Source organism: Bos indicus, chromosome 2 (assembly GCF_029378745.1).
Source record: "Bos indicus isolate NIAB-ARS_2022 breed Sahiwal x Tharparkar chromosome 2, NIAB-ARS_B.indTharparkar_mat_pri_1.0, whole genome shotgun sequence".
Lineage (NCBI taxonomy): Eukaryota > Metazoa > Chordata > Mammalia > Artiodactyla > Bovidae > Bos > Bos indicus.
Window position 1 is genome coordinate 9,501,440 of NC_091761.1, and position 24,258 is coordinate 9,525,697.

The 24,258-nt window shown below is 35.0% G+C and overlaps 1 protein-coding gene across 1 annotated transcript; it reads left to right on the forward strand.

Moving 5' to 3' along the window:
- The first annotated feature begins 219 nt into the window (after positions 1 to 219).
- On the forward strand, positions 220 to 21,444 carry ZSWIM2 (zinc finger SWIM-type containing 2). Its single transcript, XM_019969643.2, has 9 exons — positions 220 to 453; positions 1,649 to 1,725; positions 3,090 to 3,130; positions 9,341 to 9,551; positions 11,039 to 11,290; positions 14,223 to 14,307; positions 15,260 to 15,372; positions 19,597 to 19,750; positions 20,541 to 21,444. Exons 1-9 carry the CDS (start codon positions 289 to 291, stop codon positions 21,345 to 21,347), a joined length of 1,905 nt encoding a protein of 634 aa, XP_019825202.2. The 5' UTR covers positions 220 to 288; the 3' UTR covers positions 21,348 to 21,444.
- Positions 21,445 to 24,258: the final 2,814 nt, after the last annotated feature.

Genomic DNA, 24,258 nt, shown 5'->3' on the forward strand with positions numbered 1-24,258 from the left:
AGCCCCGCCTGTGAGGAACCAGCAGAAGGAACGCGAGAGATTAGACAGCGATGTCTTCGACCGCCAGCGTTGGGGATTAGAAACATTCCGCGGTCAAGATTGTTGCTTCTGGATGGAGTGGAGGCGGGTGTGATCTCGCAAAGCGACACGTCAGCGCAAGGCACGCCGGGATACCGGGGAGCCCGAATACCGTCACCATGCAACCGACAGGCACGCGGTTGTCATGGAGACCGGCTGGCGACTCCGACAGCCTGGCTGAACTGCTGCCTTCGCCCTAACCCGGGCAAGATGCTTCGCGGGGGCTGTAAAGCCTCTGAGAGGCGAAAACACTTGATAGACCGCCTCAGCTGGCAACAAGACCAAGCGCTGAGTAGCAGCATCTACCTCCTCCGAGAGATGGGCCCCACCGCCTTTCTGCTGAGAGAGGAGGAACCGGAAAACAGGGATTTCAGAGTAACTACCGCCCCCAACTTGCCTTGGCTTCCAGCCAGGCGGACCCGCCCAGTCCCCCCAGACCCACCTTGTATGTAGCTACTCGCTGCAGAACCTCACCCGCGAGTGTTCCAGACTTTAAAGACGTGCGCATTGCCGAGCAAAATAGCATTTGTTAGAGAAGTTCCGTTATTGAAGGTTAAGGCTCCAAATCGTATCCAGCTCTTCTAAGATGATGCCCCTTGATCTTCGGGCTTGAAAACGCAGCAGGTTTTATTTGAGTATATGGTTTGCTTTTACGTAAATTCTCGGATCCATTAGCAGTCACTAGCCCTGTAACGCAGATGAAATGAAAATCGTCCAATCTGTTTACAAGCCGTATATATTTGCTGGATAAATAAAATTGGATTTTCTTTACTTTTTTGTCTCTCGGAAGCTATAACGAGACACTTTTAAAGTGTGGCTTAAATGGCGATTCCTTGGAAAGGTCTTGATGAATAAAAATTCTTTTTAATTTTGCTGAACAGATATTTAATTTTCACATATCCTGCTCTCATCAGTCAAAAATCAGCCACCTCTCTACCTCTCAGAAGTTGACCTGGAATCTTTTAATTTAATGTTATTAAATTAAGTTTATTTTAATTTATTTTATTTTAAATTAATGTAAATTTATTTTAATGATAAATTTAATTAAGTTAATGTCATGCGTAAGATAACCTATGCTTATCTCAGACGTCCTTTTCCCACTTTACAACACTTAGAGCATTTAATAAATAGTTTAAGCCAGTATAGACTTAGTAAAATTAAATACAGTTACTAATTTAAATATATGCACAAAACAAAAACCCGGAAAGTACTCCATTACTAAAAGCCTTTAGCTACACTGCAAAGTAGAATTTCCTTTCAGTTAAAATTTTATAGATTTTTCTTTCAAGCTTTTGAAATTAGATTTCTTTTCACTTGCCTAAACATAGGACTCTTAAAAACAATCTTAGCTGACAATACAATTTGTTGAGCAAGGCAAAGAACATGGAAGTGGAAAATTAGACTGGTGTCAAGAATTACGATGTCCCAAATAGGCTGTATTTAGCCTTTTGGAGTCAGCTGAACTATGAGCTGAAATCTCTGTTAATCCAGTTTTTAACTTAATTTTACTCTATAATCTAAAATTTGACTTGAGGGTTTTTCTTTTTAAGTACGCATTTTTCTTTTGAAGGTTTCTCTGGGAAATCCTCATGTTTGTAATTGTTCCACATTTCTGAAAGGAGGGGAACTTTGTAAGCACATATGCTGGTAAGTGATGTTGTAATGAAGCTCTTCCACAAAGAAACATCTTGTTTTATTACATATTTTGCCTTTTTCATGGTTTGAGTTCCGTGAGATTAAAGAAGTTTGGTGTTGAGAAAATATAAAGGTAAAATGATCATAGCTTGTCAGTGTAGTCAATATAGTTTGGGGCATTTTATTTCAACCCAAAAATTAAGTAAGATTTAAATTGAGAAACATACTACCACCTCTACATGTTTGTAATGTTATTGTTTTTAATAAGAAAAAAAATCAATGTTTAGATTTTTATTATGTACAAAGGTGAAATCTAACAATAAATCTCCTTGATTCACGTCAGTGATGATAATTACCTAGTTGATTATGATTGTTAAAAATTTTATTACATTCCTTTTCAGTAACCATTTGACTATGAATTTTCAAAACTGAAGTAGGACTCTACTTTAGATTACTTATGTCAAATCTAGAATTTTTCCTCTAGAGTCAGAACCTGTTTGTAGGGGATCCCAGAAATGAAAAACAAAAAAAACTCCCTCCACCTATGGACCTTTCAAAGCTTGCAATTTGGTTTTATTATTTTACATAAAATAGATTTTTTCCATTTTTATTTTATACCAATTTCCTTAGGGCAAGGGTGTTCAGTTCTGATTTTAATGTAATGTAACATTTTTTGCAGTATATTAACCATAAATTTCATGGAAATATAATCCAAGTATTTAATATACTAATGTATATTTAATATATTTAAGTAAGAATTTAAAATATGCTTCCCACTTTTTTAAGAGTCATATTCCATTTTAGTTGATAATATTTGAAAGTATTTTTCTGTCATACATTAAAAGTGATATGTATAGGAAAACAGGAATTATCTAGAAAATTCCTCCATTTCCAGGAGTAGGAAGCTTCTGTGTTAGTTGCTCAGTTGTATCTGATTTGTGACCCCATGCATTGTAGCCCACCAGGCTCCTCTGTCCATGAGATTCTCCAGTCAAGAATACTGGAGTGGGTTGCCATTTCCTACTCCAAGGAAGCTTCCGGGGCAGTTTAAAAGGAGTGCTGTGAATACTTAGATTCCCTCACTAACCTTTCTTTGTGAACTACTCTATGTCATAAAGAAATATATGGACTCTCTCTGACAAATCTCTTTATTGCAAATGCCTTTTGTTTCCATGGATCACGTGTTTTTCACATACTTATTTGAAAACATAAATTTAATGTCTTGTAACAGAAAATGATGAGAATTTTATATTTATACCTAATGTGTTCAGCAATGTAAATTCTGTAATGCCATTCCTATTCTAAAATTAATAATACCTTTTGAGGTTATGTCAAAAATAAATGTTTAATTTTGGTTTTCTACTTTTGGATATTAGGGTCTTGTTGAAAAAATTCAGGCTCCCAAGGAATCATGAATGTAAGTTTTGTTTGTGTGTGTGTTCTTACTAATTTAAAGTTAACAAATTAAAAAATTTTTTATTTAGACATATTCTAAATTTAGGCAGTTATTTTTCTAGGTGATCTGACAGCTGTCTGTAATGCAGTTTGTTACATTTAAGACAATTGGAACATTTTTATATATAACAAAAAAATGTAACTTTATATGACATTTCAAATTAAAAAGCACTTAATAATAAATGAGATGAAATAATTGCCAGATTTTCAGTAGACTTTCCCTATGTATTCTAAGCAAGAGTTCAGAGTAGTTTCTTTATCTAATTTTATTTTAATTGTGAGAAAAATAACAAATTGTTCAGATCCCACAAATACACAGTTGACATGATACATAATTTTTTAAAAAATATTTACTGACAAGTTTTATGCAAAAATGTATGTTTTTTAGAGTAAAATAATTCTAATGACAGTAAACTTAGTAAATTGAGTTTAAAGTCAGGCATATGAAAATTTTTATAATTTTCAACTTAAAAATAAATTCTAGAATCCTCAAAAATAAAAAAGAAAGAAAAATAATTCTATTACAGGTTAATTAGATTTGTACATTTTACAATAAAGATTCTTCATTATCAAAGTGTTTCCTGCAAAGATTTATCTAACCTATACTAGATTAATCCAAAAACTACACAGGCATTTTAAAATTTATTAATAAATGTCTATAATATTCATTAAAATTAAAATAATAATTAGTTTTTTTCCAATTCAGGGTATAGATTCTATTTAGGCAAGTTCATTCCCCTCAAACTATTTTATAAGCACAATAACAGTAGACATTTATAAGTTCTAATAGACAATAAATTAATATTAGTGTTTCACAGGCATTTTTCCTTTATATTCTTCTCTCCACATACACATTCCCTGGTGGCTCAGCAGTAAAAGAAACTGCCAGCAATTTAGGAGACCACCTGCCAAGCAGGAGACATAGATTTGATTCATGGGCCTGGAAATTGCATTTCCTGGAGAAGGAAATGGCAACCCACTCCAGTATTCTTGCCTGGAAATCCCATGGATAGAGGAGCCTGGCGAACTACAGCCCATGGAGCCACAAAAGAGTTGGACACAACTTAGCAACCAAACCATCGCCACCACATATTTTCTTAGAAATGTCTCACATTTCCTGTTTCCCCTTGTTACCTCTGTAAATGTGATTTCTGCATCTCATCAGGAAACCCGTATTTCCACCTGCCTTCTGAGGAGCGCAGTTTTGGTGGTCCCACGGGCATTTTGAGTACTCAGTTCCCCCATATGTGTTCCCCTGTCCTATTCTCCAACTCACATACTGACTTTCCCTTTTCTTAGTCTCAGAGCTAGAAGCTTTGGCATCCTTGGTTTTTCATTTCTCATCCTCTTCTCTGGTACAAATCCTGTTTATGTTACATCGTCCCTACTTCTCAACTGTGCTCTCACCTCTCCTCATTCTCACTTTCGGCCAGACTTCATCAGCCGTTAGTACTATTCTCAGTGGCCTCCTTGTTTCCAGCATGTGCACTTTGTTGCTGGCTCCTTCACATTGTAGACAAAAGGTTCTTTCTGAAATGTCACTTACTCTTCACTTCATCCTCTCCCAGTCCTTCTTACACAATGATTGATTGTATGAGTTCATGCATATTGTTTTCTTCTCTATTTCTCTGTTCTGCTTGAAGTTAAATGTTCACATCCTCTACACTATCTTTTATATCATGTCACAAGCTTCTATACTACACTGCCCGTTAGAAATATAATGTGAAGCACATGTATAATTTTCTAGTAAACATATTATAAAAAGTAAAAAGAAATAGGAAAATTAGTCTTAATAATATATTTTATTTTAACCCAATACATAAAAATGTCAGCATGTAATCAATATAAAAATTATGAAATAGTGTCTTTTACACTTACAGTACATCTCAACTCAGACACTGAATTGAGTGTATTTTCATTAGAAATGCTTGATCTGCATTTAGACATCATAAAATATTCAGTTGAAAAATAGATTTAGATAACACATAAATTGTTATACTTCTAAATTTCCAAAAACTATAGATTATTGGTCTTCCATTTAAATTTAAATAAAACAACATTTAAAAGTCAATTTTTCAGTCACACTATCCATACTTCAAGTGCTCAGTAATCAATGGCTATTGTATTGGACAGTACAACTCTACCCAATTATATTCAACAAATATTTATTGTACTGCATTTTAGTTGAGAGCTCTGCTAGGTTATTTTTTAATAAATTGAATCAGATGAATTGCCAGTATTTTTTCATCTATGAAAATAGTAATTTCATATGGATAAATTTAATATTTTGTATCATATTATCCTTTGTGTTCTTGAAGGCAGAAATCATGTCATTCTTTTTATTTACAAGTATCCCTGTAGTAGGAAAGTTTGTAAATGCTTACATGTGATCCTATATATGAATTTTAAAAAATTATATTTCCTACTAAAAGTATTTTATATAATATTTAAAAGATATTTTAGCTACTCAACATTGAGAGAATCCTTTGTGTACAAATATTCAAAGAAAGTATGTCTCAATAATGTTGAAATTTATCATTTAAATGAAAGTTCGAACAAACATGCATGAAAATTAAAGTAATCCAAAGAAAGCTATAAACAGCTATTCATTAATATTATGTAAAGTATATAAATGTAGAGAAGAAGGTTATTAATAATGAAGTAGAAACATTTTGAACATCATTCATAGATGTTCATAGATTCATAGATTCTTTTCTAAAACAAATCTGGAAACAATTATTAGTGTTGCATTCCAGAAACCTGAGACTTACTTTTATTTTTGAAGACCTACAAAGATGGTTGAAGAAGGAAATGGCAACCTATTCCAGTATCTTTGACTAAAAAATTCCATGGACAGAGCAGCCTGGTTGGGCACAAATAGTCAGACACGACTTGTGAACTGAGCACAAAGATGGTTACATAGGAATTTTTCATAAAAATATCAGTTTTTGAACACTGAATATTTTTCCCATCACCCCACAAATATTTCCCAGCAAAACCTAGCTTTATTACCTAATGAGTTTTTTCTAAATGCAATGTCTAGTAAATCCCATCTATTCCTTTTTTCAGTTAAATATTTATGGATAAAATAAAAACCACACTTAACGAAAAAAATTTTAATTCCAACCACAAAGATATAATAAATATTTATTTTCTATTTTTTTTGAATTTGTATTTATACAGAAAATAAATGTAAATGTGGGAATTCTGTGTTCTGCTTTTATCACACACTGTTACTTTATAAACACTTTCAATGCTATGTAGTCTCTCTAAGTTGTCAGTGAATGTTAAATGAATTATGATATACTCAGAGTATTATAGTCATAATTTATTTAACGTTCTCCTGTTTGGCATTTATTTCTAAATACCCGTTATATTCTTTTTTATCATGACTCATTTCTATTGATTTTTTAATTAATTTTTATTGGAGTATAGTTGTTCCTGTTATATTCCTTGTATATGAAACTTATTCTTCTCTCAGTTATTTCTTTAGCCTAAATCATTAATTGGATCTTGGAGTAAAAGTACTATTGTTTTTATTTAGATATAATTGACATAAAACATTATATAAATTTCAGATGTACGGCATAATGATTCATTGTATATGTATATTGCAAAATGATTACAAAACCACACAATTATAACTTTTTTCTTGTAATGAATATTTTTAAGATTTTTCTCTTAGCAACTTTCAAATACGCAACACAGTACTATTAACTGTACTATTAACTGTAGTCACCATGCTGTGCATTATGCTCCCATGGCTAATTTATTTTACAAATGGAAGTTTGCACATTTTGACCACCTTCAGCCATTTCTCTTACCTCCGAGCCACCCTCCTACACACCTTCAGGCAACCATCAATCTGTTCTCCATATCCGTGAGTTTGAGGGTTTTTCCTTTTGTAAGTATTACTATTTTATGTCTGTCACCCGTAAGTATTGCTTTATAGCAGTACTTTTGCTGATTTATGACTTCAGCATATATCAGTTTTCTGCCAGTTTTGCTTTTTGGATTCATGCTTTAGTCATATTTAACATACTACATATATTTAACAGCATATTTTAAGTCTCCAAAGTAAATAAAGATACATGGAAAATTTTGAAAAACAGATATTTCTGTAATACTAGGAAAAAAGACTAAGTCACACAAAGTAGGAAAAGATACAAAGTTCATAGTAATCTATTCATTCCCAGTAAATTAAGAAAATAGTTTTCATTATTTCATACATCTGACATACCTTTAGAATCTAAAATGCCCTGATATAATATAGGGCAAATGAAACATAGCCCTTTATTTATTTATTACCTTTTATTTAGGTTTTATTCTATATCTGTGACTCACTTTGATTTTAACCCACTTTTCTTTGATATTAATGAAATTGAATATCTTCTATTGACTTATTTGTACTACATGTGTAAATAGTACTTTGGCTATTTATTTACTGGAGTAAAACTACAAGCTCTTCCTAAATATAAGGTTTACCCTTCTTTGCAAATGTTTTCCTAATGACATAATTCTTTTTCATATGGTTTTATTAAGTTTTGTCACATATATGTAGGTTTTTGTGTGTTACTAAATCTTACTATTTTTATTTTTTGTGTGTATTGTTTTGATACTTTGAAAGTTGTCCTTCCATAGTATTTTAGAGATTTTTTTTCTGCTATCTTTTTCATTTTATTTTTATTTTTCCTTAGGGCATCCATGTGTAGCTGTATTGGTATAAATTGGAGATTGGTATTTTTTTAATTAGTTTAATTTTCTCCATATTTTTACCTAGTTATCTCAGTAACAGCTAATAAATAGTGCTTCTTTTCAACCTTTTTTCATAATTTTTATTCTTTAGTGAGTTTTATATATACTTTCTTGTTTTTATAATAGATTGTGATATCTGATAACGTTAACTGTCTTACTCTTCTCTGTTATTAAAGAGGATTCTTTCATAGTCTCTTACATCAATTTTTCCAAATTAATTTCAGAAGAGTTTGTTTCTCCCTTTTATTCTCTGATTCATGTTGTACCACAGAGAATATTTTGTAGCCAGCTTGTCTTACGAAATTTTATGATTCAATATTTCTGCTACTGTGGAGAAATCTTTTGTTCTTCATTTTCCTCCTCATTTTTTAGGGAGCAGATGTTGCTCTGTCTCTGTGACAAATAGCCCTCATCCTCCAAAGTAATGGTTAATTAAATATGATACCCTCCCACATTCCACCTGCCACCCTACCTTAGACAAGGAACAGAGATCTCTATAGTCAAATGTAACTGTGATGTTTTCAGTATTTTTAGTGTGTAAGTGGTAATTTTTTTAGGGGAAATGAAGCTTTTCATTATCTTGCAAGTGATTTTTAATCTATATGTATTAAAGAATGTATAAAATGACTAGAACTCAGGGGGGCCAATAACAGCTGGCATTTTAATGATGGCATGTAAGGAGAGAGGAAGAGAAAAGAACATGGGAATGGGCCAGAGGAAAAAAGGAATCTGGGATGCCTTGAGCTAAAACTACATGCACCGAGAGTGCCAAGTTGGACAGCAGGATGCAGAAAACTCAGAATTCAGAAACTGCACATCCCAGGCTGTAGATAATACATTCCTCATAGGTTGTCCCCAGGAATGCTGACCAAAGCTGTGAAGGGTGTGGCTACCAAGATGCTCCTGTAGGGGCGTAAAACTGGGAAAGGAGAATAGGCACAGTGGAGTCTTGCTCTCTCATTATCTATTTACTAATTTACTCATCTAACAAATGTTAATTACACTAACTACTCAAGTATCTCTTCCCCTTTCTGAATTTGCACCCATTTCTTTTCATACTCTTGTATGTTGATAAAGTATTCATTTTTGAATAAGAGATAAACATGTAAGAGATGATTACAGCACCAATCCAAGGATGAACACTGTCATAATTAATCTGAAACGTTTATAAGGTACTGGTTGTACCAACTCTTTACAGTAACAAGAAGATAAGAGATAACTTCCATTATTTTTATAAATAACTCTTTTCTGACCTTTTGGCTCTGAAAGGAATACAAAAAATAGTAAATGTCAGTGTAATAATTCAACCAAGTCTGTCTTTCTGATATTTGGAATAAAACATGATAACTTTCAGCCTAAGTTGTTTCTGTATCTCCAATTTGCCATCAAATTTTAATACTTTGGAATTTATCACTAGCTGCTTTGCAGTTAGGTCTTGTGGAAAGAGAAATCAACGGTTTGCTTCAGGGAATACATCGAGTTCAAACTCCCCAACGAGAAATGAACAATGAAAATGCACAGACTGAAGAAGACGGTTACATTAAACAGAAGGAGATTGGTTCAGATGATATCTGCTCTATTTGTCAAGAAGTACTTTTAGAGAAAAAGCTTCCTGTCACCTTTTGCAGGTGATATGAGTTTTCCTTAGATTCTACGAACTTATGAAAAAATTCTAATTTAATGTGTTTATAATATATTGTTATGAAACATGTTGACAGAAAAATAATACATATTTAAGCAATCATATTTAATTGGCCTTTTATTTCCTAACATATCTGTTTAAAGAGGTCCTGTTCTTACTCTAAATATTTCTGGCTACATATAAAGGATGAAAATTAAAAAATAAATTCTACTTTATTTCCCTTTTCACTTTAAGTAATTAAAGTAGATAATTTTCATGTTTTTGTTTTATACACATGAACAAATGCCATGGCTTATAAGCCACCTGTTAATGCAGGAGATGTGAGACGCAGGTTTGATCCCTGGGACCCAAAGATCCCCTGGAGGAACACGTGGCAGCCCACTCCAGTATTCTTGCCTGGAGAATCCCATGGACAGAGGAGCCTGGTGGGCTACAGTCCATCGGGTTGCAAAGAGTCGGACATGACTGAAATGGCTTAGCATGAACAAATGCCATTGCTTAGAGTGGTTACAAAGAGTTTTCTGAAAGTAATGATTATTTTACTTTAAAATGATAAAAAAAATTCTCTTCAGCTTTTCTAAATTTTATCTTTAAACCTAAATAATTCAAAATTCCACTTATACATAAATGCTTATTAAGAGTTTTGTATTCAACTATTCTTAAAGGCACTATAAAGTTGGACATGGAAAATTTGAGCAACCACTTGGTATTTAACTTTTTAACTCTCTTTTTTCCTTGGTTATTTACTAAAATTTTCATCCACATTGTATTTTTTCACGTAGCTGCTTCCTTTGCATATTTTGAAATTATTAACTATTTCCCCAAATATTATTTCTCTCAGCAGATATTAACTGGGTACTACCACATTCGTGTTAGTGTAATTTCTAGAAAAAAAGATGACACCTCTGCTCTCAGTAACAATTTTTATTTAAAAATAATAATAATTATAATTTTCCTCTTTGCCAAGACTGTATTCATTCTCAATTTAAAAATGAAAAACATAATGATGCAAAATCTTTTACGGCCAATTTCATTGAAATGGGGAGCATTTTGTCTGGAATTCTGATATACTAAATTAAATATGATAAATTAGACTAGATAGATAAGATAGTATTTATGTGTGTGTGTGCTCAATTCCTCAGTTGCGTCCAGTTCCTCATGACTCTGGACTATAGCTCACCAGACTCCTCTGTCCGTGGGATTTTTCAGGCAAGAATGATGGAGTGGGTTGCTATTTCCCCCTCCAGGGGATCTTCCTTACCCAGAGATCAAACCCGTGTCCCATGTCTCCTGAATTGCAGGTGGGTTCTTTACCACTAAGCCAGCAGGGAAGCCCCGTTTGTCTGTAATCAGGCTATAAATGATCAGTTCAATCCATTTTTATGGGAAGTAAAAATGGTAGCACAGAAAACTTATTTATGTAAATAAACTTTGTTGCATACAAATGGTAAACATGGATTTTATTTCTAACAGGTTTGGCTGTGGCAATAGTGTTCATATAAAATGTATGAAGATCTTAGCTAATTATCAGGATGTGCCATTGAACTCTTCCATGTTGAAATGTCCTCTGTGTAGGAAAGACTTTGGACCATTAAATCTTATTTTAGAGGAATTCAAAAACTCTAACAAACTTGTGACTGCAGCTGAGAAAGAACGATTAGACAAGCATCTTGGAATTCCTTGTAATAACTGTCAACAATTTCCACTTGAGGGGAAGTGTTACAAGTAAGTATCAGTTAGTAAAACTATAAGCTTGTAGTCTTTTTTTTTTTTTTAATTTAGAAAACTTTGAACATTAGAGTACTAGTCATTTAAACTTCTTTTCTTCCTTTATTTTTTTTGTTTTGCTTTGTTTGAGGGGTTGGGTTTGGTTTTGTCTTGTGTTTGTGTTTGCCCTATATAGGATTAGGCTGCTTATTCAGGATTTTCAGACTAGTGATCTGTGTACCTCATAGATGTACCCCTGTACCTCAGAAATTTCAGTTGTTTGTTTCCTTTCCTCACACAGAGTATTAACTTTGCATTCTGGTCTAGACTGTGAGTTTGAACTAGCATTCTTTCTTGGAAGCTCTGAACACAGGATTTATAATTTGGCTTAAATCAGTTTGCAAGCTCAGAGCCCTGCTACAGAGACCTCTCATCCCCTGTAATTTTCTTTGAACCACCTATGAAGTCATTGCCAAAAACTTCTAGGACTGAGCCAGAGGGATATTGACTAGATCAACTGAAGTTAATTTCCCCCCAACTCCAAACTGCAATGATGCATGTTTTGTTTTCTTTTACATCTCAAACCACCACAACAAGATACTTAGGAGAGAAGGAAATTTTCACTATTTTTAAGTAATCCTCAAACTTTCCCACAAGTCCCACAGTAAAATATCAATTAATTTCTATGCTTATAAAATTGTTCTTTCATAATTAAAATCTTAAAAGTTAACTGTATGTGAAGAAGAAAATATCTTGTTTCAACCTTTGTTAAAAATTTTCTAAAATGCAGTCAGTCTTCCTGAAATTACATTATGATGAGTCCAATTAATATATTTGTTAAACCCTCTCATAAAACTATAGACCTGTTTTTATCACCCCAACAGTTAATGATACCTCCCTCTTGGAACTGTTCTAATACTTTGTTTTCTCAATGTGTCACATGAAAACAAATCATCCAGAGCACTGTTCGAAAAAGTCTTTATTGGAAAACAGCTAGCCTGAGAAAGCTCCAAAGGAGCCTTTTCACTTGAGGAAAAAGGGCAGAATTTTTATAAGGTTTAGCAGGAAGTGTTCAGACAGTTTCTGGAATGTTGGTTAAAGAAAATTCTAGAAAAAGGAAAGACTTGATATTTGGCACTAGCAGTCATCGTTTTGGCAATCTGAATTTTTTCAGGAGGGGTGAGTAAGAAGAATAAGGGACTAAGATAACGCCTGGAAAAGTACGTTGGGAGAAATAGCTCAGGTGGGGAATAAGGACAGGCGAATGTCACAGTGTAAAATTTTCAGTCTTTATAGTGATGTGTTCCTCAGATGGTTAACGTGTGAGTGGCTTTGGTAAATTATCTTGTTTTTGTTAATGACAGTGTTCTCTGTCCCTCTGACTGCACTTTCTGTCCCTGTGGGTAATTCTTCCTACTACCCTTCAATCTAGGCATTTTCCACTGTTCAGCTCCTTGCCTGCTGTTCCACACTCTCAGAATAACTTCTTCTATATGAATTTGGTTCACAGTTATTCACATCCATATCAATTTTCTTTTACAAATTAAAGAATGCACTATTCCACTCCCTCAAATACTAAGATTTCAGGCATTACCCTGAAAGAACTATTTCCAGTGGTTTAGTAATGGTTTGAATAAGAGGCAAGATAAACTATAAAGCTTTTCAGTTCTTTCTTCATTAAAGTTTATTATCTTTTAATTTCAAAAATATCATATATATATCAATACAGAGATGCTTAACTTTTCCTAGCTCAGCATAATCTTATGTATTGAATAAATTACACCATTGCTCAGATGTTATTAAGAATCTTTCTTGTGTATATAAATTAATGAATAAATTAATACTTGCTGTTTCTAAGATATCTGAAGGATATATTTTCCCAAATTTCTCTTGGAAATAATCTTTGACAACTTGAGTAAGAAAATAACATTATTATATTGCTTGAAATGTTATTTTGTGGTGAATATTGCGGCAAGTAAATTAGAACTCTCTGCTTGTGCCAGAATTTTATTTAAGTAACATATGTTTAGATTGAATTTGGCTGAAAATGAAAATTTTTATCATATCAATAGTTTTGCAATTTTTTTTATACATATAGGTTTTTCCATTTTGTGAGGGAAGAGAGGGAATATAATACAATTCTGTTTTCAAGAATCTTTCTACTAAGTATAACTCTAACATTCAGGAAATCGTAGGGAAACACTGGGTAATCAAATGATAGAATATCTAATAGGCTGTTGGACCTAAGGAACTTAGAGAAAGAGGTAGATTCAGGATAAGGTATTCCAGGAAGACATCATGGTGGGGGGGGGAGGGTGGTAGGCAAAATAATACCTTCCCCAATATATCCACATCTTCATGCCCAGAACCTGTATGTTAGGTTACATGTTGTAGGAGAATTAAGGTTTGGTGAAATTCAGACTGCTAATCATCTGACCTTGAAAAAAGGAGATGATCCTGCACTGCCTGGTCTCAGTGTATAATCACAAGGGTTCTTAAAAGTGGAAGAGGGTGGCAAAGAAGACAATCGAAAGGGATACATGACTATGAAGGAAGGCACAGAGAGATACTGCATTGCTTGCTTTGAGGAGGAAAGGGACACAAACTAAGCTAAGGAAGGTGGGAAGCCTCTAGAAGAGAGGACAGAAAAGCAGAATCCCCTATAGCCTCCAAAAAGGAATGCAACTTTTGTGGACCCCTTGATTTGAAACCCATTGAGACCCATGTCCAACTTCCAACCTACAAAACTGTAAGATAATATAGTGTTGTTTAAGCTGCTAAATTTGTAATTTGTTACAGTAGCAACAGGAAACTAATATAGCGAGACTTAAGATGGGCCTTGTCATTATCTGCATAGTTCCCAGGAAATCTTGACCAGAGTTTTTCACCAAAAACCATCAAAATAACTGGATTTTTTTTTCCTGTATGTTTTGGTGTTTTGCATTTTTAGGTGTACCAAATGTATAGAATATCACTTATGCCAGGATTGTTTTGATAGCTGCTGCCATCTTTCTCATTCATTTATGTTTCGTGAGGTACAGTATCCTTCTTGAATTTCATATAGTGTTTGTATTTGTCCCATTGTAAATCTAAGTAAAATCTAAGAATAGATAACACTCTGGAATAGAGCTGACTATGTCTGAATAAAAACCAAAGACCAAGATTTTTTGGATAACTTTTTCATAAGGTTTTCTAGGCGATTGGTTCTTACATCAGTAATTTATAAAATTCAACACAATAACAAATATGTGATGATATCATATATAAGTCTTAAGGACAGAAATTAATGGCCATCAAGCTTGAAAATTCATTTTGAAAAAAAAGATCTCAACACACCAAATGACTTATTACTAACGATGATTTATGGTTTTAAAATGTCTTACATCACTTGAATTTAACAAGTAAATGAGTGTCTCCTGGTTCTGAACTTACTACACAAGATACAACATCCACAATTACCATTATTGATTAATAGATTAAAATTTTACCTTTAAAAGTAATGTTAGAGTAGCTGTGCAACAGTGTATAAGAATGACTGCTGCTGCTGCTGCTAAGTCGCTTCAGTCGTGTCCAACTCTGTGCAACCCCATAGACGGCAGCCCACCAGGCTCCCCCGTCCCTGGGATTCTCCAGGCAAGAACACTGGAGTGGGTTGCCATTTCCTTCTCCAGTGCATGAAAGTGAAAAGTGAAAGTGAAGTCGCTCAGTCGTGTCCGACTCTTAGCGACCCCATGGACTGTAGCCCACCAGGCTCCCCCGTCCATGGGATTTTCCAGGCGAGAGTACTGGAGTGGTGTGCCATTGCCTTCTCTGATAAGAATGACTGATAATTTGCAATTTCTTTAATGTGTTACAAAGCTATATTTTATAAAATGATGAGTCTTTATCTACATTATTATTTTACTGATATGCATCCTACTGATTTTAATGCATAAGGTAAAAGTTTCCACAAATTACCAAGTAACATTCACTTTTTACGTATTACAGAAGAGAAATCAAAAATGGAGATCGCTGGGGAAAAGGTCGGATAAAACTGTAAAATATGTCGATATTAAAGATGAGATAGAGGAAAAGATGCCACATTTTCAAGAAAAGCAAGAGTAAGATTCTCAGTGAAATTTGTATTTGGGAAAATATTTAAATTTTCAGTTTGGATAAGTTTTTATTCATTTCTTTATTCAATAAATATGTATTGATCAAATACTATTATGTACTAGATGATATAGTATTCAAGTGAAGAGCAAAGCTCTGGAGTCAGAATGCTGAAATCCAGTCCTGGTACAGCCACAGGTTGGCTATGCCACTTTGGGGCTAGTTATTTCACTCCTCCCTGCAACAGTTTTCTTTATCTTTAAAATGGGGACAGTTATAAAACCAGTCTTATAGACATTTTGTGCATGTGAAATTAATACAGTAAATATTCAAATAATGCTGTCTACTATTATTAATATTAATTCTACCAAAGATTATATTAGGGATATAGTAGTTAGAATAGTTTCCTTAGTAATGATCATCAAAATAAATATAAAATTAAAACTGATAGGAGTGAATATAAAGAAAAAATACAGTTAGCTATGAGATGTGCTTTGAAGTAATCAGCCACTGGAACTTCCCAGGTGGCTCAGTGGTAAAGCACTCACCTGTCAATACAGGAGACGTGGGTTCAATCCCTGGGTCGCAAAAATCCCCTGGAGAAGGAAATGGCAACCCACTCCAGTATTCTTACTGGGAAATCCAATGAACAGAGGAGCCTGGCTGGCTACAGTCCATGGGGTTGCAAAGTCATCCTTGGCAAGTCTTTCTTTTCTTATTGCCCCTCTACTCCACCCCCATTGAAGAGTGTTGAAGGGATTGGTTGTATTTCAAAACCCTGACTCAGCCTCTTTACTAGAGGACAGTTTTTGTCATACTTACTAATGAAAGAAAATTAAACCTACTATGTATAATTACTATATTGCTATGCTATGCTATGCTAAATCACTTCAGTCATGTCCGACTCTGTGCGACCCCATAGACGGCAGCCCACCAGGCTCCCCCGTCCCTGGGATTCTCCAGGCAAGAACAGTGGAGTGGGCTGCCATTTCCTTCTCCAGTGCATGAAAGTGAAAAGTGAAAGTGAAGTCGCTCAGTCGTGTCCAACTCTTAGCGACCCCATGGATTGCAGCCTCACAGGCTCCTCCGTCCATGGGATTCTCCAAGCAAGAGTACTGGAGTGGGGTGCTATTGCCTTCTCTGAATTACTATATTAGGTACACTATAAAACATTAACAAAGTTCATTTTAAAAGAATGGGATAAAATTGAAATATTTTTTAAAAGACAATTTCAATGAATTAACCAAACAAAAATTGTGCTTGTTCATTATATATGTAATATATATATATTTAAAATGTTATCCTATGTATATATATTTCTATCCTACATATATATATATATGTGTGTGTGTATGTATATATATATAGTATGTCTATATCTAGATAGACAGATGATTGATAGATTTCTGTCCAACCCAGTAGACAGTAGATACCTAGCCCATGCCCTGTGGGTGCTCCACACACTTCAGAGACCATAGCTCTTATGGACTATAAAATGCTTTGTGGGTGTGAAATGAGCCTATACAAAGGCTCTCCATCTCCATTTTCCGTGGCCCTGGCTGGGTATCACACCTCAACCTATTAGAATGATAAATTGTATAACTAATGGTTTAAGAGATATTGTGGAGGTAGGCAAGAGAACATTAGGGATAGAAGGACGTTCTAGGCAGAGAAAATGGAATAAATAAAAGAGTTTCAAGATAAAAAACTGTTTCAGTTCAGTTCAGTTCAGTCACTCAGTCGTGTCCAACTCTCTGCGACCCCATGAATCGCAGCACGCCAGGCCTCCCTGTCCATCACCAACTCCCGGAGTTCACCCAGACTCACATTCATCGAGTCACTGATGCCATCCAGCCATCTCATCCTCTGTCGTCCCCTTCTCCTCCTGCACCCAATCCCTCCCAGCATCAGAGTCTTTTCCAATGAGTCAACTCTTCGCATAAGGTGGCCAAAGTACTGGAGTTTCAGCTTTAGCATCATTCCTTCCAAAGAAATCCCAGGGCTAATCTCCTTCAGAATGGACTGGTTGGATCTCCTTGCAGTCCAAAGGACTCTCAAGAGTCTTCTCCAACACCACAGTTCAAAAGCATCAATTCTTTGGCGCTCACCTTTCTTCACAGTCGAACTCTCAAATCCATACATGACCACTGGAAAAACATAGCCTTGACTGGACGGACCTTTGTTGGCAAAGTAATGTCTCTGCTTTTGAATATGCTATCTAGGTTGGTCATAACTTTCCTTCCAAGGAGTAAGCGTCTTTTAATTTCATGGCTACAGTCACCATCTGCAGTGATTTTGGAGCCCAAAAAAATAAAGTCTGACACTGTTTACACTGTTTCCCCATCTATTTCCCATGAAGTGATGGGACCAGATGCCATGATGTTAGTTTTCTGAATGTTGAGCTTTAAGCCAACTTTTTCACTCTCCACTTTCACTTTCATCAAGAGGCTTTTTAGTTCCACCTGAAATAATAGAAACACATAGTTTTTTTTTTAGTTGATAATTAAGTGACCTTGGTAAAGGCAATTTTTGTAGTTTATCTGCAGAGTTAATGAGAAGTATATCTATAGAGTAATGAAAAGTATAAAGTTTTCTAAGAATATATTTTAACTTTATTCTGAATAACCATTGAATAACAAGAATGCATCTAACCTTTAAACCAAGCTTTTGTTTTTAAATATTTATCTGTTATATCAGCTGCTTGCAGCATCAAATTTACATTGCATAATCTAAATTATGTTTGTTGGTACTTTGGATACAAAAATGGGGTTGGTATCTTTACAGTACATTTACATGGTCTAACAGTACTGAAGTAGTAAGCGTATGCCCCATGTGAAATGTTTCTTCATAGACTATGACCTACCAATTTATCATAGTAGCCTGAAATATTTAATATGGCCTACCATCCACCTTACTTCCTACCAGATGACAAAGTGAATTGGGTTGTATTTTTCTAAACACCAGCCTTTGTGTTAGCGCAGCTCATATATATGAAAGTATATAGTTTGCATCAAAATTCTGTTCTTGTTTCATTGATGTGAAAAAGCTCAACTCAAAAAATTCCAACTTAGTATTTTTGTTTGAAATGACTAAATTTTGTTCTTTATGAAGTTGATGTTGAAATTGGATCCATCTTGTTCAAGATCAAGACAATAGATTTTTTTTTAACTTTACAATATTGTATTGGTTTTGCCATATATCGAAATGAATCTGCCACAGGCATACACGTGTTCCCCATCCTGAACACTCCTCCCTCCTCCCTCCCCATACCATCCCTCTGGGTCGTCCCAGTGCACCAGCCCCAAGCATCCAGTATTGTGCATCGAACCTGAACTGGCGACTCGTTCCATGTATGATATTATACGTATTTCAATACCATTCTCCCAAATCATCCCACCCTTGCCCTCTCCTACAGAGTCCAAAAGACTGTTCTATGCATCAGTGTCTCTTTTGCTGTCTCGTATACAGGGTTATTGTTACCATCTTTCTAAATTCCATATATATGCGTTAGTATACTGTATTGGTGTTTTTCTTTCTGGCTTACTTCACTCTGTATAATAGGCTCCAGTTTCATCCACCTCATTAGAACTGATTCAAATGTATTCTTTTTAATGGCTGAGTAATACTCCATTGTGTATATGTACCACAGCTTTCTTATCCATTCATCTGCTGATGGACATCTAGGTTGCTTCCATGTCCTGACTATTATAAACAGTGCTGCTATAAAACTCCTAGAGGAGAACATAGGCAAAACACTCTCCGACATACATCACAGCAGGACCCACCTCCCAGAATATTGGAAACAAAAGCAAAAATAAATAAATGGGACCTAATTAAATTTAAAAGCTTCTGCACAACAAAGGAAACTATAAGCAAGGTGAAAAGACAGCCTTCAGAATTGGAGAAAATAATAGCAAATGAAGCAACTGACAAACAACTAATCTCAAAAATATACAAGCAACTCCTACAGCTCAATTCCAGAAAAATAAATGACCCAATCAAAAAATGGGCCAAAGAACTAAATAGACATTTCTCCAAAGAAGACATAGAGATGGCTAACAAAGACAATAGATTTTTAAGCTTTATAATGCATGAGACTTATTATCTTCAGTTCTAAAAAGTATTGGGTTCAGTTGCATTATTTATATGGAGGTTATTACCTGTACTATTGATTGCTTCCTGATCTATAATCACATATGACCATTCATCTCTCTCTGCTTATTCTCACTTAGCCAAATTTATACACCAAAACATGTGGTAAAGTCACTGCCCCTCTTTCTGATCACAAAGAACAGTAAACTGCTTGCTCCAGGATACCAGTGTCGACTTTGTTTGAAGGCGTTTCATCGTGGCCAACATACGAGACAGCTGCCGTGCACTCACAAGGTAGAAGTCACAGCATTTTAGTCTGACTTTCCCTGTAGGGCCAGTTTTCACAAATGGAATGGCAATTTAAGTCTCTCCTTATACTTTTTTAGTTGGATTATGAGAAGAGATGTTCAGATTGAACAGTGTGTGTAAAAAGCTAGAGCAGAGACTATTGAGAAGGTGGTCTGCCTCCCAAGGATGGATTCCTATGAATTAGTATTCATTTCTGTATATACTACTGAGGAAACATAAAATGACACTTTAAGTTAAATACTTTTGTCTACTTTGGTTAATGATAAAAAGAAAAAGCTTAAAGAATATACTAACTTATGATTCTTCAGATGAAACAGAAATGCTTAATTTGACATAGTTTACTATTATTTCAATGGACTCACTGGAATCAAAGTTGCTGAATCACTATGTGGTGGTAACCAGGTTATTTCTGAGATAAAGTTGTTTTAATAAACTTTTATGATTTATGATATGTCTTACCATCATCATATAAGTTTTCAACACAAGTTGGCTATGACATTTTTATTATTTAATAATATTCATTAGAAAGTAAGAGTGAAATGGTATCCATTGAGGGCTTTTCATTTTAATGTGGAAAATAGCAATCAGTCTATAACCAACTACATTTTTAAGAGAACTTCTTCAAAATATTTCCATAAAACATGATAAATTGTATTACCTTCCAAATTTATGAAAGTTTTAAAAGTAACACAGTAATGATATGGGAAAATGTATATGAATACTATACATTATAAATAAGATATTGTATCTCTCATTAGCATAACTTTTTTTTAAGTTTCATAGGAAATGTATTGACAGTTGGTTACTCTACAAGTGCAATTCGTGCCCTATTGATGGACAAGTTATATATAACCCTTTAATTTGGAATGATAGAGCGGTGAATGGACATGTACATCATTCTGTTTCAAACACAGACGTCACTCATCTGCCAAAACAGGAAGAATCAGAACTTTTTATTCCTGGTACTGGATTAGTCTTAAAACAAAACAAACCTGGAATTTTACCTATCTTACCTCAACGTAATTCTGAAAAATTGAATACTCCTCAGAGTCCAAATGATACTTATCAGAATATAACAATAGACAATCTATATTCTATCAAACTAGATGATTCAAATTCAAGGAAATCAATCTACGAATGTAAAAGTAACCAACATTTTCCCAGCTATCTCCAAGATTTACCCACTGGATCCTTTGGAAAAACATCATCTCAAACACTTTTTCCTTCTATTGATCACAAGAATATAATACATCTAACTGAAAGGAAAAACCCATGTATAAATAAAAAACACCACACTAATCAAAGCCAGAAGATGAACAAAAGTTGTAAAGGAACTAACCACAAATCAAAGAAGATTCTTGGTAATAAAGTAAGAGAGGACAACACGAGATCAAATACTTTGCTTCCAGATTTAAGTCTTATTGTCAGTTGGGGTACAACAAAACTTAGTTTGTCTAAAAGGTATAATTGTATGGGGAAGATTAGACCAAAGTGTAGTCATTTATCCAGAAGGCCTGTATCTCACCCTTTAAATACAAAAAGCCCTGAGCTATCTTTAATATTGGAAGGTGTTCATTTATAAAAATTAATTTCTTAAAATCAGAAAATATTTGAATATCAAATGTAAAATTTTTGTAGAACATAATAAATGCTATATACTCTTGACAAATAAATATAAAATTCTCTGCTATTATTTTGCCTACTTGTCTATGAATAATGGCCTATATATATATACAAAATTCTCTGTTTTTATTTTGCCTATTGTTTATGAATAACAACCTAAGGAAATGGCCTCATTTCTTATAAGACTTAAAGCATCGATAAGCATGTTTCAAGGTCTTTTGAATTATAAATGATTTTTAGAAATTTTATATATGACTTTACATTGATTAAATTAATTATTTTTAATTAAGGAAATAGATCTTCCTTGCATTGAGTTACTGTTTTCAAACATTTCATTTGATGACATGTAACATACAGGGATTCTTTCCAGTTATTTTTTACATTTTCTGAACTAATGATCACCACAACCCTATAGGAAAATCCAGATGGTGGTTTTCTTTTTTTATTTATTTTTTAATTGAAGGATAATTGCTTTACAATATTCAGTTGGTTTCTGCCAAACATCACCATGAATCAGCCATAGGAATATATGAATCAGCCTCCCTCTTGAACCTCCCTCAACTTCCCAATCCATCCCACCCCTCTGTTGTCACAGAGCCCCAGGTTGAGTTCCCTAAAACATAAGGAAAATCCCACTGGCTATCTGTTTCACATATGGTAATGTATATGTTTCCATGCTACTCTTTGCTCATCCTACCCTCTCCTTCCCACCCTGTGTCCAAAAGTCTGTTCTCTATGTCTGTCCTAAAAATTGGTTCATCAGTACCATCTTTCTCAGTTCGGTCACTCAGTCGTGTCTGACTCTTTGCGACCCCATGGACTGCAGCACGCCAGGCCTCCCTGTCCATCACCAACTCCCGGAGTTCACTCAGACTCACGTCCATCAAGTCGGTGATGACATCCAGCCATCGAATCCCCTGTCGTCCCCTTCTCCTCCTGCCCCCAGTCCTTCCCAGCATCAGGGTCTTTTCCAATGAGTCAACTCTTCGCATGAGGTGGCCAAAGTATTGGAGTTTCAGCTTCAGCATCAGACCTTCCAGTGAACACCCAGGACTGATCTTCTTTAGGATGGACTGGTTGGATCTCCTTGCAGTCCAAAGGACTCTCAAGAGTCTTCTCCAGCACCACAGTTCAAAAGCATCAATTCTAAAAACAAACAAACAAACAAAAAAGCATCAATTCTTCAGTGCTCAGCTTTCTTCACAGTCCAACTCTCACATTAATACATGACCACTGGAAAAATCATAGCATGACTAGACAGACCTTTGTTGACAAAATAATGTCTCTGATTTTCAATATGCTATCGAGGTTGGTCATAACTTTCCTTCCAAGGAGTAAGTGTCTTTTAATTTCATGGCTGCAATCACCATCTGCAGTGATTTTGGAGCCCCCCCAAAAATAAAGTCTGACACTGTTTCCACGGTTTTCCCATCTATTTCCCATGAAGTGATGGGACCATATGCCATGAGCTTAGTTTTCTGAATGTTGAGCTTTAAGCCAACTTTTTCACTCTCCTCTTCCACTTTCATCAAGAGGCTTTTCAGTTCCTTTTCACTTTCTGCCATAAGGGTGGTGTCATCTGCATATCTGAGGGTACTGATATTCTCCCAACAATGTTGATTCCATCTTGTGCTTCTTCCAACCAGCGTTTCTCATAATGTACTCTGCATATAAGTTAAATAAGGAGGGTGACAATATACAGCCTTGACATACTCCTTTTCCTATTTGGAACCAGTCTGTTGTTCCATGCTCAGTTCTAACTGTTGCTTCCTGACCTGCCTACAGGTTTCTCAAGAGGCAGGTCAGGTGGTCTGGTATTCCCATTTCTTGAAGAATTTTCCACAGTTTATTGTGATCCACACAGTCAAAGGCTTTGGCATAGTCAATAAAGCAGAAATAGATATTTTTCGGGAACTCTCTTGCCTTTTCTATGATCCAGCGGATGTTGGCAATTTGATCTCTGGTTCCTCTGCCTTTTCTAAACCCAGCTTGAACATTTGGAAGTTCACGGTTCACGTACTACTGAAGCCTGGCTTGGAGAATTTTGAGCATTACTTTACTAGCGTGTGAGATGAGTACAATTGTGCAGTAGTTTGAGCATTCTTTGGCATTGCCTTTCTTTGGGATTGGAATGAAAACTGACCTTTTCCAGTCCTGTGGCCATTGCTGAGTTTTCCAAATTTGCTGGCATATTGAGTGCAGCACTTTCACAGCATCATCTTTCAGGATTTGACATAGCTCAACTGGAATTTCATCACCTCCACTACATTTGTTTGTAGTGATGCTTTCTAAGGCCCATTTGACTTCACATTCCAGGATGTCTGGCTGAGAAGGGTGATCACACCATCATGGTTATCTGGGTTGTGAAGATCTTTTTTGTACAGTTCTTCTGTATATTCTTGCCACCTCTTCTTAATATCTTCTCCTTCTGTTAAGTCCATTCCATTTCTGTCCTTTATTTGTTTTCCTCTTTCTGACTTACTTCACTCTGTATAATAGGCCATGTATAATAATTCATCCACCTCATTAGCACTGACTCAAATGCATTTCCTTTTGTTGCTGAGTACCATGAACAGTATGGAAAGGCAAAAAGATAGGACACTGAAAGATGAACTCCCCAGGTCGGTAGGTGCCCAATATGCTACTGGAGATGAGTGGAGAAATAACTCCAGAAAGAATGAAGGGATGGAGCCAAAGCAAAAACAACACCCATTTGTGGTTGTGACTGGTGATAGAAGCAAAGTCCGATGCTGTAAAGAGCAATATTGCATAGGAATCTGGAATGTTAGGTCCATGAATCAAGGCAAATTGGAAGTGCCAACGAGATGACAAGAGTGAACGTTAACATTTTAGGAATCAATGAACTAAAA